General features: G+C 34.7%; 1 protein-coding gene and 1 long non-coding RNA gene across 4 annotated transcripts in view; both read right to left on the bottom strand.

The window, feature by feature from the left end:
* Positions 1-395: 395 nt before the first annotated feature.
* On the bottom strand, positions 396-5478 carry LOC137768821 (uncharacterized). Its single transcript, XR_011074815.1, has 3 exons — positions 5143-5478; positions 1014-1176; positions 396-485 (listed from the first exon to the last, which is right to left on the bottom strand). It is a non-coding gene; the product is annotated as an uncharacterized lncRNA (long non-coding RNA).
* A 29-nt stretch (positions 5479-5507) lies between these two features.
* Positions 5508-14928, bottom strand: part of PHTF2 (putative homeodomain transcription factor 2) — a 125506-nt gene continuing 116085 nt past the window's right edge. For all 3 annotated transcript variants that reach the window (XM_068550446.1, XM_068550448.1, XM_068550447.1), the window contains 4 exons: positions 12127-12282; positions 10756-10851; positions 8618-8743; positions 5508-7935 (listed from right to left, as the gene is read on the bottom strand). In XM_068550446.1, the coding sequence (XP_068406547.1) occupies positions 7915-7935; positions 8618-8743; positions 10756-10851; positions 12127-12282 (399 nt within the window). In that variant the 3' untranslated portion in view covers positions 5508-7914. The remainder of the gene's footprint in view (positions 7936-8617; positions 8744-10755; positions 10852-12126; positions 12283-14928) is intronic.

Genomic DNA, 14928 nt, shown 5'->3' with positions numbered 1-14928 from the left:
TCCATATTGAGTAATCCAAGTGCTTTCTCCCAAAGCCTGATTTTTCATCCCTTTAACGATTTAGATTTCTTTCTTTAGACAGCTTCAGTTCCTCTAGTTCATTTTCCAGTTGGATAATTTCTTTAATTTACTGAGATCACTCTGAATCCTTGCCTCTTATCCAAAAGGGATGCTAATAAAAATAATAATGCTAATATTTAACAGTTGTGAGATGTCTACATACCAGGTACCAAACTAAGCACTTTCCTTAAGTGGCAGGATTATTTGGGATATTTGCTGCTGGAAGAGACTCAAAAGAATGAGTGACGTCTTTCCCTCCCCTATTCCAAGAAGACAGCCGCACAATTCTATTTTGAGCTTGAGTCCCTCCCCTCCATGGGTATCATTACCTTTGGAGCTTCTGGGCTGAAAACAGAAGTTCTCAAGGTCCACAAGGCAACTCCTCAGCCAGGCTTTGGTTTGGAAGTCTGGTGGATTGAGAGCATCTGGTGGAAAATGAGAGGGTGAGGGTTGCTGGGAGAGGGGCACATCCCCCAGACAGGCTGCAGATGTGCAATGGAGCACAGCTGTGAGGCATCTGTGGAAGGAGATGGGCACTAATATCCGAGGCCTTGAAGCAGAGGTGAGGATCCTGAAGCTGAGCCTGGGGTCAGTGGGGGGAGGACCTCTGTGGGGAGCATCTCTGAGCTGGCTGGAGCATCCATGCCCAACAGACACAGGAAGCGTTGGCCAGGCAGAGGCATCAGAATGGAGGGATAGCTACCACCAGAGAATAAGGACCAGGCCTCTTCCATCTTTTCCAGGTAGTAGCTGAATCCCCTGGGTTTTGTGTCAATCTAGGGAGGCGAGGCTCCTCCAAATATAACATATTGAATTCTTGATAGTATTCTGAGTAGGTGCTCAGTGCCAGATTTAGTTTGATTGAGGACAAATAAATTGATGTTTTGCTGCATAGGAGGGTGGTGGACCAGGTCCATGCCCATCACACAGACGTTCTCTAATTTTATACTCACAAGAACCATTTTAGGCTCCAGCAGCAGCTCTCCACCTCATTTTACAGATGAGGCTTAGGGAGGTTAAGTAACCTGCCCAAGGCCATACACATGCTGCAAAGAATCCCAGCTCTGCCTGATTCCAGAACCCATGATCCTTATACTGCAGACGATTTGGGCTACTCTGTTAATTAAAAAAAAAAAAAAAAAAGAGACAGACAGATTTAACTTTGCAAATAATTATAAATTAACTACATCATCCAAACGTGGAGAAAGAAACCAAAGTCAATTTAATTTTATATATTCTTAGATACAAATTTGTGCTGTGTCAGTTTTTTTAATGACATAAAAATTCTAGCATAGATTTAACATGGACTAAAATTTTAAGTTAAAAAACTTAATTCTCAGCCTGGAGCTGTTCACTAAGTATCCAAGTGAAGAATGTGGTACCTTAGTTTAGTATGAATACCAAGCAACTATGACATGCCAGAACTGTACTAGGCAGTCCTAATCTCTGAGGATAAAATTCAAATTCCTTGGTTTCACAAAGTCACCTGCTAGCATCATCTTCATCCCTTGTCAACAAACATAATCTTCTCCAGCTATACTAAACTGCCTGCATGTGACACTTACACTGGCAACTCCATTACAGCACATACCCTCCACAAGCTAAAAGTTTTTTGCATGACTATCACCTCCTTGCCTCCAGGTTTAAGGAAAAGAGGGACTATATTTTAATATCTATATCCCTAGTACCTAGCTCGGTGCCTAGCACGTAATATTCAAATACTATTCATAGAATGGATGAAAGAAAAACTGAATAAAATTGCAATTTTAAAAGTACTTGGTCTGTTTCCCATATTTGCAAGACTAACCTCTTACCCTAAGGTCTTTCCCCAAACAGTAGATTCATATTATGAGAATCTTTCAGCACCACTAATCTGACCCAGTAAATTCTGGCTGAGAGCAAGAGTAAGGGGATAAATAGAAGGCAGGAAAGCTGCCAGCTCAAAGTCTGCATTTCCAGGCAAAATCAAGTAAATGCATTTGCAAAACTGGGTGTATATCCCAAGGGATGCAAACTGGTCATAGGCTTTGGCAACAAGCCTATTTTGCTTTAAAGCACACCTCTTAGTACAAGGTGAGGAAAACCAGAAATTCCCATATATAAATAATTGATCAAAACTTGTAAGAGAATTTGACAAAAACAACCCCAAACTCTTAGAAACCAGTCAAGGAGACTATTAAATAACTACAGAAAGTAAATGATTACATTTAGCACAAGAGTCAGATTTAATTTTAAAAGACAAAAAAGAAAAGCAAGCCACTAATTTTAATTTCGATCATTGTTGAAAACACAGAATTGAATAACATTACAAAAAGGAGGGAACAAGCAAAACTTCTAGTCCTGAGATTGTTAACTGTTTTGTAGACACAGGAGGCATAAATATGTTGGAAGGGTAGATAGCATAGATAGCCAAGTACTATACTTAGATAGGAGTAGAAAGATACAGGGAGAGAGCCAATTAGGGAAGAAAAATGGCTTAAGATTAAACAGCCAGCCAAATGTATGAGGCTTGTCCAGGCTGACAGTCATCCTTTGGTTACTGCAGGTGATGAGTTTATCATAGGGATAAATGGGGACATCTGAACTCACAATTCAGGACACAAGATGAAGCTACCACAGTCTGAGACCAGCTCTAATGATCCAACAGCACAGCTGGCCAAGCTATCACTCAGTCTCTCTGCCTCTTGACAGTTTGGGGCAGTTGCTGCTTGTTTCTTCTCCCTTCTCCACTATGACTACTTTCTCTCTGCTTTAGGGCTTTGTTAATTCATGGTTTCTTTTGGGCCTCTGCTTTTCTAGCAACTCTTCCTGCTTACACTCTGTCCTGACTCAAACTTGCAGTAACAGAGATTCTGACTGGGTCAGCAACTCACCGTCAAGGATGCAAAGCCTCTACAGGGCAAAGCTCTTGTGCCAGCTGGTTTCATGGATTCCTCAAGGCCTATAAAATGGCTGGCTGCTTTAGGGCCAGGCACCAATTACTGACCCATTCAGCTGTGGCTGAGAAAGAAAAGTGAAATAATCCAACCAAGCTTGACCAACTTCCTGCTTTGTTCAGACGAGGGCTGAGAGTGTAGCAAGCCCTCACAGAGCCATCTAGTATACAGTGGTCCCATCCAATCTACAACCATCAAATTTCATACTCTAGATTCAAGCACCTCTCATTGAAATATAAATGGTTTATAACATAAAATTGGAAAAGGAAAGACGGAAGATGATGACAGGGGGAAAACTGAGGAGATATTCTATAGGAGGGCAAGGACAGAATCCTGAGCACTGATGGAGAGCTGGCCTCAGAGAGCAACATCTCTTTCACAGAACTGAAGAAGGGAGAAAAAGAATTCACGCGTGATGATTTTTATCTCTTTGGTAAAGTTAGAGGAATAAAATGCCTATAGTTATAGGATGAGAGGGATTAGGAGCTTGAGGATAACAAAGGAGCTTTGGAAGAACCATTGTAGGGAACACACAAGTAGACAAAAGATTGATTAAAGAAAAAACATTGCCAAATATAGGACTCAGAAGTTCCAGTAATATCTTGATAAGCACCATTTGCAGAAAGTCAAGTCAGATGTTCTCCAGCAACTCAAAGTTGAGCAGACAACTTAAGGTTAAGGGTTGAGACCAGGTAAAAGACAGAAAGTCTCTAGGATGTTACCAGTGAGGGAATCTACCATATACATGAGACAGAGATCTAATAATGAAAAGATATGAATGGAATATGCACCTGAGAATTCAGCAAAGTCGTTCATAATTGGATATAATGTGTAGGCAAACAAAAGAATGAGAACACTTCCCCTTCCACATTTTAGCATGCCTGCTTATGAAGAAAAGAAATTAAACGTCAACTCCTTGTAAAAGAATTCTTCATGTATGATAATTTATATGAAGCATGATTCTTAGTTATATCTCATATTTGGCAGGGATGCTTATGATATCTTATGTAATATGAATGCTTTAGCTTGCAAATTTTTGTTAATTGTCCTAGGCCATTACTTATTTGGAAGGGGAAGAGAACCAATCTTTCTTCACACCCAATACATGTCAGTTCCAGTGCCAGGTGCTTTACATATGTTATCTTATTAATCTTCCTAATAGTCCTGTAAAATAGGTATAACTGTGAGTAAGTTACAGCTGAGAAAACCAAAGTTCACAGAGGTTAAGTAATTTGCCCAAAAATGTAAAACAAGTTTGACTCCTAAGCATGTGTTCTTTCCAAGAGGTTACACTGCAGAGAGCTGAATAGGGAGCTGTCAAATGAATTCTGACTTTCTCCTATTGCCAAAAGCTTAGTAGTTTATATATGACCTTACTACAAATATGGACTGATTTAAAAATATCTTTGTTCTCTCCAGAATATTTTTCTATGTTTTAATTATTTTGATCCGTCAAGAGGTACAGAGGTGCTGTTACAGAACACACCTTCAAAGGGAATAAAGGAGTGTGGGTCCTAGTCGTGGAACCTTAGGCAAGCTTTTTAACCTCTTTTGTGGCCTCAGTTTTTTTATCTAGTAAAATGAGGACTTTGGACTAGGTGGTGTCTGGGTTGTATTTGACTCAAGTCGTCATTCATTCTTTCATTCATTCAGTAAATAGACTGAGATTAGGCACTATTTTATGTGCTGGGAAAACAGTGGTGAATGTAGTTACATTCTCATGGAATTTACACTCTCTAAAATTCCTGATCTTAAGACAGCAATTCTCAAGGTGGTGAGGAATCATAGGTGGAACAAATTTTCAAAGTCACTTAGGGAATACTTTTTTGAAAGTATACCTATACGACATCCTAGATCCACAGCCTACTCCTCACAAAGTAAGCACTGTGGGGAGCCAGTGCTATTGATAAGCATTTGTGGAATCTTTCTTAAAGGCTTGGTAGAAAAAAGGTTGAGAATTAGTGCTCTAAGTGATACAGCAAATTGAAGAGATGCAAGTCATATTGCTCTATTTGTAAGGGAGACTCATTAAGAGAGCCAATTCTAAGCTGAAAGTAAGTTGGAAAGTGCACTTGAATTAACAGTCCCTGATTAAGTCCTATGAACACTTGTACCAATCACGTAACAGAAATATTAGAATGCTTACCCATGTTATTATTGGCCATAATCTCTCGCGCTGAATTCACGTGCAAAATCACTTGATTAAAAACACCACTATCCTTCTGGCAATTTATTTTAATATCCCAGGCTACAGCCAGTTTTCTGTTTTTAAATACAAACAAACAAGCAAACAAACATTAATGATGTCATAGCATTTGGGTGATGAAAAGCCTGCGCACATATTCTTCTTTCATGTTCTGAGAATCAACAAAAACTGAAATGTTGGAAAGTTTTTAAAAATGTATTCCCCACTCCTCTCAAATCTAACAGTTATACCTAAAGTTTACGCTACAGTAAATATAAAATTACCATAGAAATGTGCATGACTTGAAAATTAGAAAAAAAGAAAACACTTCTAGTTTAATACTGTCAGTCATAGAATGTTTTATTTTAAACTTGCTGTTCAAACTTTCAAATACGACATGTGTGGCAAAGAAACAACAGTTAACACACAACATCTGCCACAATTCTATCTTCGAACTGCCTTTTCTATATTATGTGATATGTTACAATTTCTTTCAATTTCTTAAATTCATTGTATTCTTAAAAGGCAGCAATGTCAATTTTTCTGCTTTGAAAACAGTTCCATTAATGTTCTGAAATTACTTAAAATGACAACTTTTTCCTTTCAGTATTCTACTGCTGCCCACATTAGTGACATAATTCAACATATTAATACGTTGTTGAGCGGTACACTGTACTCAATAAATCAACTCCCAACTCTAAGTTAAATGAACTTCAATCAAAACCAAGCATCTTCCTAAATCAGTTTACTCAGCTACTTTTCTCAAAAATATTTCCATTCTGAAATAAGTTTTTCTGTGAGATACAATAGTTTCATTTTTATTCCTAACAGAACTCATGCTGTACTTTTTTTTTCTCAAAATATATTCGATATATTCTGTGCAAAATGTTAAGTTCTGTATAGGTATGTACCTTATTCTGAAAAAGTTTATAAAATATAATTCCTAGAAACAACCTCAACATTAGACAATAGAGGAAGAAGAAACATATCAGAGAAAGCCTAATTTTTCACAGGAGAAAATAAGTATGTTCTTAAAGCTCCAGTAATACATTCCTTGAAAAAACTCAGAATGCACTTTGGTCATTATTAAACATATTAGAACACAGGCAAATAAAACAAAATACTTTTGTTGTTTTCTACATAAAGAAAATATACTACACAATGGCTGAATTGAGGCTGATCAAAAGGAATGGTGAGAGCAAAGTGATATTACCATATGGCTCTGTTCTCTACACATTCCTGATCTTAAAATTATGATTTGGGGATTAGAACTGCACCAATCAAATAAATAATTTACAATTAATTATTTTAAATTCCCGAAAACATGGTAAAAAATGTGAGGATATTCAACATGATACACCTTGCACCAAGAAAATTCTAGACTGTCTCAAATAAATTCTTTGTTTTAGAAACTAGATACCCAGTTTTAAAAAAAAGTTTGCTAAAACATTTCATGTTTCACATAACTCCTAAAATTTCCTGATTGTACAAACATAACAACTTAAAATCAAGGCCCAATGTAAGATACCATCATATTCGCCCTATTTACCTAACATGCCAACAGGATAAGTTCTCATTTGGAAACTTGGCAAATCATTTAGGGGGGAGGGGGTTAACTTTCTAGGTTAAAAGCATCTAAAATAGCCCTTATATAATTGGGGGTTGAGGGGGCAGATGTACCAGACTAAGTTTAGAAGGTAGAATTTGCAAGCTATAGCTATTTTTCCTGAAAATTCAGATACAGTTTTACAACTAACAATCAGAAGAATATTTAACTGGTTCTTAACCTTATTCTTAAGTTGTTCATTTGAGTGTGGTATGAATAGCATATACTATAGTGTACCATAGGGAGAAATTTATTTTACTTGAGTAAACATAATGTACTTCAGTAATATCAGTAGGCACTTCACTTGTGAGATGAGCATATACCTCACTCAAAAGGATACCATATCATGCCCTAGTACACTATAACATATCCCATATAAAGATACGCATTAAAAGTAACAATTTTAAAAAGTGCACATTTTGAGCATGCACAGTTGGAGCTGTGCAAACAGCCCAGTGTTTCAAATAAATACAATTATTACTAGTTAATTTTTATCAAAATATCTTAACAGTATGGTAACCATTTACAATTATTGCTCTATTAAGAGTTTTATCATCAAAGAGCACTTGTTGACCTGTTGTGTAATACCATATATATTAATACTGAAGGGTGCTTATTTAAACTGCAGCTTAATCAGTTTAGATCCTGGCATTGTTCCAAAATAATTCAAAAGAAACCCTGACTGGATCTTGATTTACTGAAGAAAATGCTTTATGTGTTTAGCTGAGTCCAATGCTAGGTTATAAAGTTAAAGAAGTTTTCCTCAAGTAAGGCAAGTCACGGCATTGACGGAGAAACAGTGCTTAGCAATGGCTTCTCTTCTCACGATTTGCTATTTTGTCATTATTTATGAGCAATTACCAGGATCTCAAGTATCTGGATATCAGTTTTATCACCCTTTCAACAAGTAAGTACATCAAAGCTAAAAATAAAATATAAAGACTAAAATAAATGTAAAAAACAGTGAACAAGTGAAATAAATATAAGAATTGCACAGGACAGTCTGATGTAAACACTTCAATTTCCCAGCTGAGACTCCTGAAGCAAAGAGTCAGTGACTGCTTTCAGGCAGCTTAGTTGGTACTCTTATTCTGGAAAAGAGGCTACATCTTCTTTTCTCTGAATTGTCATGATTTAATCTTCCAAAGCTAGTGAAAAAATAATAGAAATAGTGACCATCAGAGCCGGTTTTGATATTGCAAGTTATTAAATTATATCGCATAATACTGTTTTTATCTAAATTTCATTCATAAACAAGTGTAGGTTCTACTATTTTAAATTCTTTTATCCTTTTATTTTCAAGAAGAATTCACCTTAAACAAATAAAAACGTGAAAATCAGATTTCTCTTGCTTTTTTTTTTTACTAGGAAGTGGCAATATACATATACTACTTGTTAATATGAATATACTACACCTTACTCACTAGCAGCTTTGCACATGTTGGAGGATGTATGCATTGCTATATAGATAAATAATATAACTTATGGCCAAAACCAGAAATAGGGCTCTTTTTTTTCTTTTTTATCACCTAAATTAGATTCAGATTATAGATGAGTAAAATTAAATACTTCCACTTATCCTATACAAGAGTCCCATTTGTAATGAATACTGTTCCAAATTAGGAGTTCCATCCGTATTATAAACCAAGAATATTTATCATTCTTTGAAATTAAATGTGAAATTATTTAATTAATACTTAATATTATACAATATAATCAAAATGACTCCCTTACTGTACATGTGAGATCTCAAGAGTGCTGGGGTAAAATAAATGTCACAAAAATGTAATAAGGCATTAAGAAATTTAAAAAATACCTGCAGGCTATTACCTTTAAATTAAATCCAAGTAAGTCACTGATAACACCAGAAACAGCTGACAGGATGACAACCTGGGTGATGTTATAAAGCAGTGGATTCATTGTAAGCCCATATAATCTAAAGGGACTGTCCAATTCCTAGCAAAAGAGGAAAAAACCATGAGCCCAGATTCATTAAGAATTATCAGTTAAATTAATTCAGAACAATATGCAAAGAGAATTTTTAGAAACACTGTTTCAAAAAAAAGTTACAAATTATGATAGTTTTAGAAAGAATAAACTTGGTTGAACTTGAAATAAGTAAATATACTTTTAGGTTTTCTTAGGAGAAAATGACTTTCATTTAAAAGAACTCTGTAACCTAAATTTGTAACTCCAATTTCTGTCCCAAATGAATGACTACTAAAGTATCAATCTAGTAGGTACAAGGTTAAAGAATATTTTTTATTATAAGAATAGAAACTGAAAGAGAACAATGTCTTTTTGCAGAAGATTTAGAAATTTAGTTAGCCAAATTATCAGCCAATATTAATACATATAGTAAAAACTCCCCCTTGAAACAATTTTCAAATACATGGATTCATTAATTAAGTGACTGATTCAAACATTTAACGTTCTATATGTGCCAGGCACTGTGCTAGACTCTGGGAAGTTAAGATTCAGTCCCCATGCTGAAGGACTTTGCAGTCTAATAGACATGCAAATAAATAATTCAACTACAAGAGTCCACAAAAGAGATATGCATAAAAGACAGAGGGCCATAGAGGAAGGTGCTCCTGAAGCTTAGTGCATGGGGGGAAAGCGGGTATTCCCTAAGACACACGAGAACACGGCACCTTTGAATTACTACAGGTTGCGCAAGGGAAGACGTACCTTACATACTACTTAGGTAAGGGTCATTCTTTGGGCAAACTGTGCCTAAAGACTGGCACTAAAGGAATTTAATTGGGGGAGTAGTATATCAGATGTGCGTGTGAGAAATACGGATTAGAGAGCAGCGAGACCAGAAGGAGGAACACACTAAGAGCTCAGTGTACCGAAAGCTCAAGTGAGATACGATGAGGGTCTGACTTAGAGCAGTACTGAGAGGGAAGAGGGGACGAACTGGAAGATTTTGAGAGGTTGCGTCAATGGGCCCGAGAATTTCTTGGCTGTGAAAAGTGAGAGAGAAGACGCAACCTATATATTAAGTCCCAGGTTCTGACTAGAAGACTGTTGTGCTTTGTATTTTACTTATTCTTATATTTCTTTCTACTTTGCAATTGAAGCTACTCACAAGTGTCATCTTTATAGCCTCCTCCCGTCTAGCATAGTGCCTACACTATCAAGATACTCAATATTTACTTATCAAAAAACCCACCCACCTCTTCTGAACTCTTTCAATGCCTTATACTGTGATGCGCAATCTATACCCACTTAATGCATTTTAAGACTGAAGAACTGACTGAAGAATTAACCATAGCACTGAGACACAACTAATTTCATACCATTCTATGAACACTTAAAAACAACTTTAAGAATTACATTCAATTTGTTACAGACACTGAGATTTAAAAAAAAATATTTTCCTTTTAAGAAGAAAAAGCATTACTAACATTGCAAAGCAGTGATAAAGATACTTTATTAAATTACCTCCGGAGATCAGATATACTGAAATTATATTCTTTTTGATTGTTACCAAAATGCTTTGAAAATTTAAATATTTATTGGTGATACCTATTTATTATAATGATTATGTATAACTACTTTTTAAACCAACTCAGGCAGAGCAAGCAGAAGACTGTTCTGAGAAATACAAAATGAAAAAAATTTGCAAATTAACATCAAATCTTCTTTTTTAAAATCTATTTTAAGTTCTAGGATGCAAAAATTTCCAAAGATGCCAACCTCTACAATATTCTAAACATTATTAAAAGTCTTAAAATTTCAAAAGTGAATAAAATTTCAAAATGCACTGATTTGGATTACTTTGATTAGTTTTTCAATGAGAAATAAAATGTATATTGCATGAATGTGCTCAAAAATAATTTGGAAAACAGTTTCGATAATCATGAAAACCAAACACCAAGTAGGATATACAAACAAAAAACTAAGATATAATGTTAGAGCAGCATTTTCTACATCATGTCCATTTTCAATTTCGTTTTTACCTTTAGCAGTTTAGTAGCCAGTTTTAAAACATTATTCACTAGTGTCAGTTCCTCCTTTTTGTTAGGTTTCTTCTCCATTTTCAAGTAGAGGTTTATCTTTTATTGAAAAAGAATAAATAATTAAATATACTTAAAATTACAACAAATACTTTGTTTTTAAAAGGAATTTAGAGATATCTGCTAAAATAGTAGTAGTAGTTCTCTGGCCATTATTGAGATCATAGGTGACTTTAATATTCTTCTTCATACTTAACCGTATATTCCAAATTTCCTACAGTGAACATATTAGTTTATAATAAGAAAATAATAACTGTTATTTAAACTTTTCAAATGTAACTAAAAGCTGAAAGAAGGAAAACTGGATGTCATTATTTAAAATGCAAAACACCTTAGTCACAGAGTCCAATCAACCCTGAGAATAAATAATAACTGGAGTAAGTAAATCAATTGGTTTGTTTGCTACTTTCCCCTTTCCCTCTAATTGACTTGGTCTGACATGGTTACCAATTTTTAAAAATCAAACTATCCCTGACAAAATTACTCAATAAGTTCACTAGAAATAAGTTTGTTTAAATAATTCCTATGAAATGATAAGGAAAACGTTTAAACAAATTCATTCAAAATAATGTTAAGCATCAAAATTACTATCCTTTATACTTTCTATTGAATGAAAGTTTATGCTTATTCAAATATGGCTCTGCTACACTGCAAAGCAAACATACCCCACTAATGGTTTAAAATCCATCATTTCTACAAATGCTACTTCCTTCTTATCAAATGAATATGCGACATAAAAACAGTAGATTAGACTTGAAGTCTGCATCAAGGCAGAAACACTGAAGAAAGGCTTGTGCCCTATCAAATTTCAAGTTTTGCTCTATAACACAAACAGTCTTAATCTAATAACATAGGTTCCTGAAAATTTTAAAGTAAGTATGGGACTTCCCTGGTGGTGCAGTGGATAAGAATCCGCCTGCTAATGCTGGGGACATGGGTTCGATCCCTGGTCCGGGAAGATCCTACATGCCGCGGAGCAACTAAGCCCGTGCACCACAACTACTGAGCCTGCGCTCTAGAGCCCGCGAGCCACAACCACTGAGCCCACGTGCCACAACTACTGAAGCTCCACGCGCCTAGAGCCTGTGTTCCGCAACAAGAGAAGCCACCGCAACGAGAAGCCTGCACACCACAACAAAGAATAGCCCCCACTCACTGCAACTAGAAAAACCCCGCGCGCGGCAACAAAAACCCAACACAGACAAAAATAAATAAATAAATAAATTTTTTAAAAATTGAAGTAAATGTAAACATTTTAGTTTAATATGTAGACTATAGACATTAATTTATAACATAATAAACATGCATTCTCACCTGTTCAGTAAGTAATATTGAGGTATTGCTATATTTTTTACTTGTTTCTGATCCAAGGGTAACAAATCTTAGGAGAAAAAGTGTTAACGAGATGCACCAGATTACCAGTTCCCAATTGTAGTGACAATCAAGGAAGATCTCATGTACATGAAGCAACTAAAAGTGTATGAAAAAGGCAATATGAAGAAACAATATGATTCAAACAATTTCTTTTAAAAAAAAAAATAACATTTTACTTCATACAGATAGATCATGGATATAGAATTACATTTTTAAAACATTCCACATTTATTAGGAAATATTTCAAGCACGTAGAAGGTATAATGTAATCAAAACCCATCTAGTTACTTTTGTCAAATCTTAATATTTTGCAACATTCCTTCAGATTTTTGAAAAATAGAAGATTAAAGATTCAGTTGAAGCCCCTTTAAACTTTTCCTTTCATCATTCCCCTTCTTCCCCACCCTTCTGTAAGGGTAATGAATTTTGCATTTACCTTTTCCATGCAGTTTTTATAGTTTAGCTACATATTTATCCTTAAACTATGTTATTTTATATATATTTTAGAATTTATATTTTGTTTTCAAAGATTATCCATTTATCCATGATACATTAAGCTCAAATTCATTCATTCTAACTCTTACAAAGGTATTACAGTAAAAGAATCAACCACAGTGGATTGGCCTACTCTACCAATTAACATTTATTGTGTTGCCAAGCTCCTTATTACAAACAATGCTGCAATAAATATTCTCTCATGCATCTCGTCTCCTTGTGCACATATATAAGACTTTCTCGAGGAGTTAATATCTAGGAGTAAAACTGCTGAGTCCTTGGATATTCACACATTCAACTTTAGTAGATATTACAAATTTGTCTCTGAAAACAGCTATGCCAATTTATACTCTCAGCAATGTATCAGTCTTCCCTTTGCCCTCATATTTGTCTACACTTGGTATTATTCAACTTGGTATTATTCAACTTCTTAACACCTGCAAATCTGATGAGTATAAATTGTTCTCTTACTGTTTTAATTTTACTTTTCCCGATTACTTAGGGAGAATGAATATGTTTCATGTGCTTATTAGTTACTGGGCTTCCTCTTCTGTAAGTTATCTGTTTATATTCTGTATCTGATTTTTTTCTATTACGTTGTCTGGTATTTTTTTTTTTTATTGATTTGTAGACGTTATATATTCTGAATAACAAAGCTATTTAAATCATGTATTTTGCCAATATCTCTTCCCAGACTCTCTTTTGTTGTTTATGGCGCCTTTTGTAGTACTTACAATTTTTAGGGAAGGGCACGACAGCAGAAGAATATATGAGAGACTGCAGGTATCAGGCAAAAGTCTAAAATATTTACTGTCTGGCCCTTTACAGAGGAAGTTTGCTGATCTCTGGCTTATAGGAACAAAATTGATTCTTTTATGTTGATGTTATATCCATTTTTGTTGATCTTGAACTTCGAAAAAATGTACATTTTTAATAATTTGTCTGTAAAGTTACTTGAATATTCTACAAAATCATATAGTCTACAATGCTTTCTTTTCCAATCTTTATACAATTTCTTTCTTTTTCCTATCTTCACTGGTTAGTACCCTCCATTAAAATGCTGTCTAGAAGTTATAGAGAGGGTACCCCTCTCATTCCTGATTTTAAAGTAAATATCTCGAAGATAATAAATATCATATGTATAATGTTTGCTCCAGTTTTTGAAAGATATACTTTTATCAAACTAAGAACAGTACTTTCCAGTCATTGTATGAATCTCCACTGAAATTTACCAATTTGTTTTCTGTATATATGTAGATGATTTCTCCTTCTTTAATCAATTAAAGGAGTCCAAACTAGATAAATGGCTTTTCTAAAGGTGAAAATCTTTGCATCCCAGGGATAGACTGTCTTGGTCATGGCATATTTACTGTTATTAAATTGCTGGCTTCGTGTTTCTAGTATCTTTGCATCTAAGTTAGGTCACTGTTTCCTATTTTCATACTATCTGTCTGGTATTGGTAACAAGGTTATACTAAGTACATAAATGAGTTGGGGGAATATTCCCTCTTTTTCTACTCTCTAGATCTTCTGTGTAGGATTAGGATTACTTGTTTATTCGAACATTTGGCAAAATTCATCTGTAAAAACCACATGGGTCTAGATGATTTTTGTTGCTAGCAGATTTTCAAACTACTGAATCAATACTGCTTTATGGTTATAGGTTTTCTCAGCTTTTCAGTTACTTTTTGAGTCAGTTTTAATTAATAAATTATGCATTTCTAAAAAATAGTCCACTTAAGCTTTTAACTTCAATGACAAAAGTAATTTATACTAGTATTCTTAAAAAAAAAATTCTCACCTGTTTCAGTTTAATACTGTGATTTTTCTTTTTAAGAATGTGTTATTTGTAAGTATGTTTTGAAATTTTCAAACGTATGGTTTTCTTGTTGCTGTCGTTGTTTTCTACTTTAACTGCATACAGCTAGTGGTCTGTATGGTATCAGCTGAGAATCACTTTGCCGCCTAGTACATGAAAAAGTTTTACAAACTATTCTGTGCCTGAAAAGAATATGTATTGTCCAATTACAGAACAAAATTTTTAACCATCTTGTTTAGATACATGTCTCCATTGTGTTTTCGTCTGCTTAATCTATCAATTATGAAAGAAATGCATTAAATCTTCCCAATGTGGTATTCTGTCAATTTCTCACTACAGTGCTATTGATTTTGACTGTATATAGGTATGTTTGAAGTTATGTGATCACATGCATACAAATTTGGAACTATTAGATCTTCCTGATGAAT

The sequence above is a fragment of the Eschrichtius robustus genome, chromosome 8 (genome assembly GCF_028021215.1).
Source record: "Eschrichtius robustus isolate mEscRob2 chromosome 8, mEscRob2.pri, whole genome shotgun sequence".
Classification (NCBI taxonomy): domain Eukaryota; kingdom Metazoa; phylum Chordata; class Mammalia; order Artiodactyla; family Eschrichtiidae; genus Eschrichtius; species Eschrichtius robustus.
Note: the sequence above shows the minus strand (reverse complement) of the source record. Positions and strands in the feature narration are given on the sequence as shown.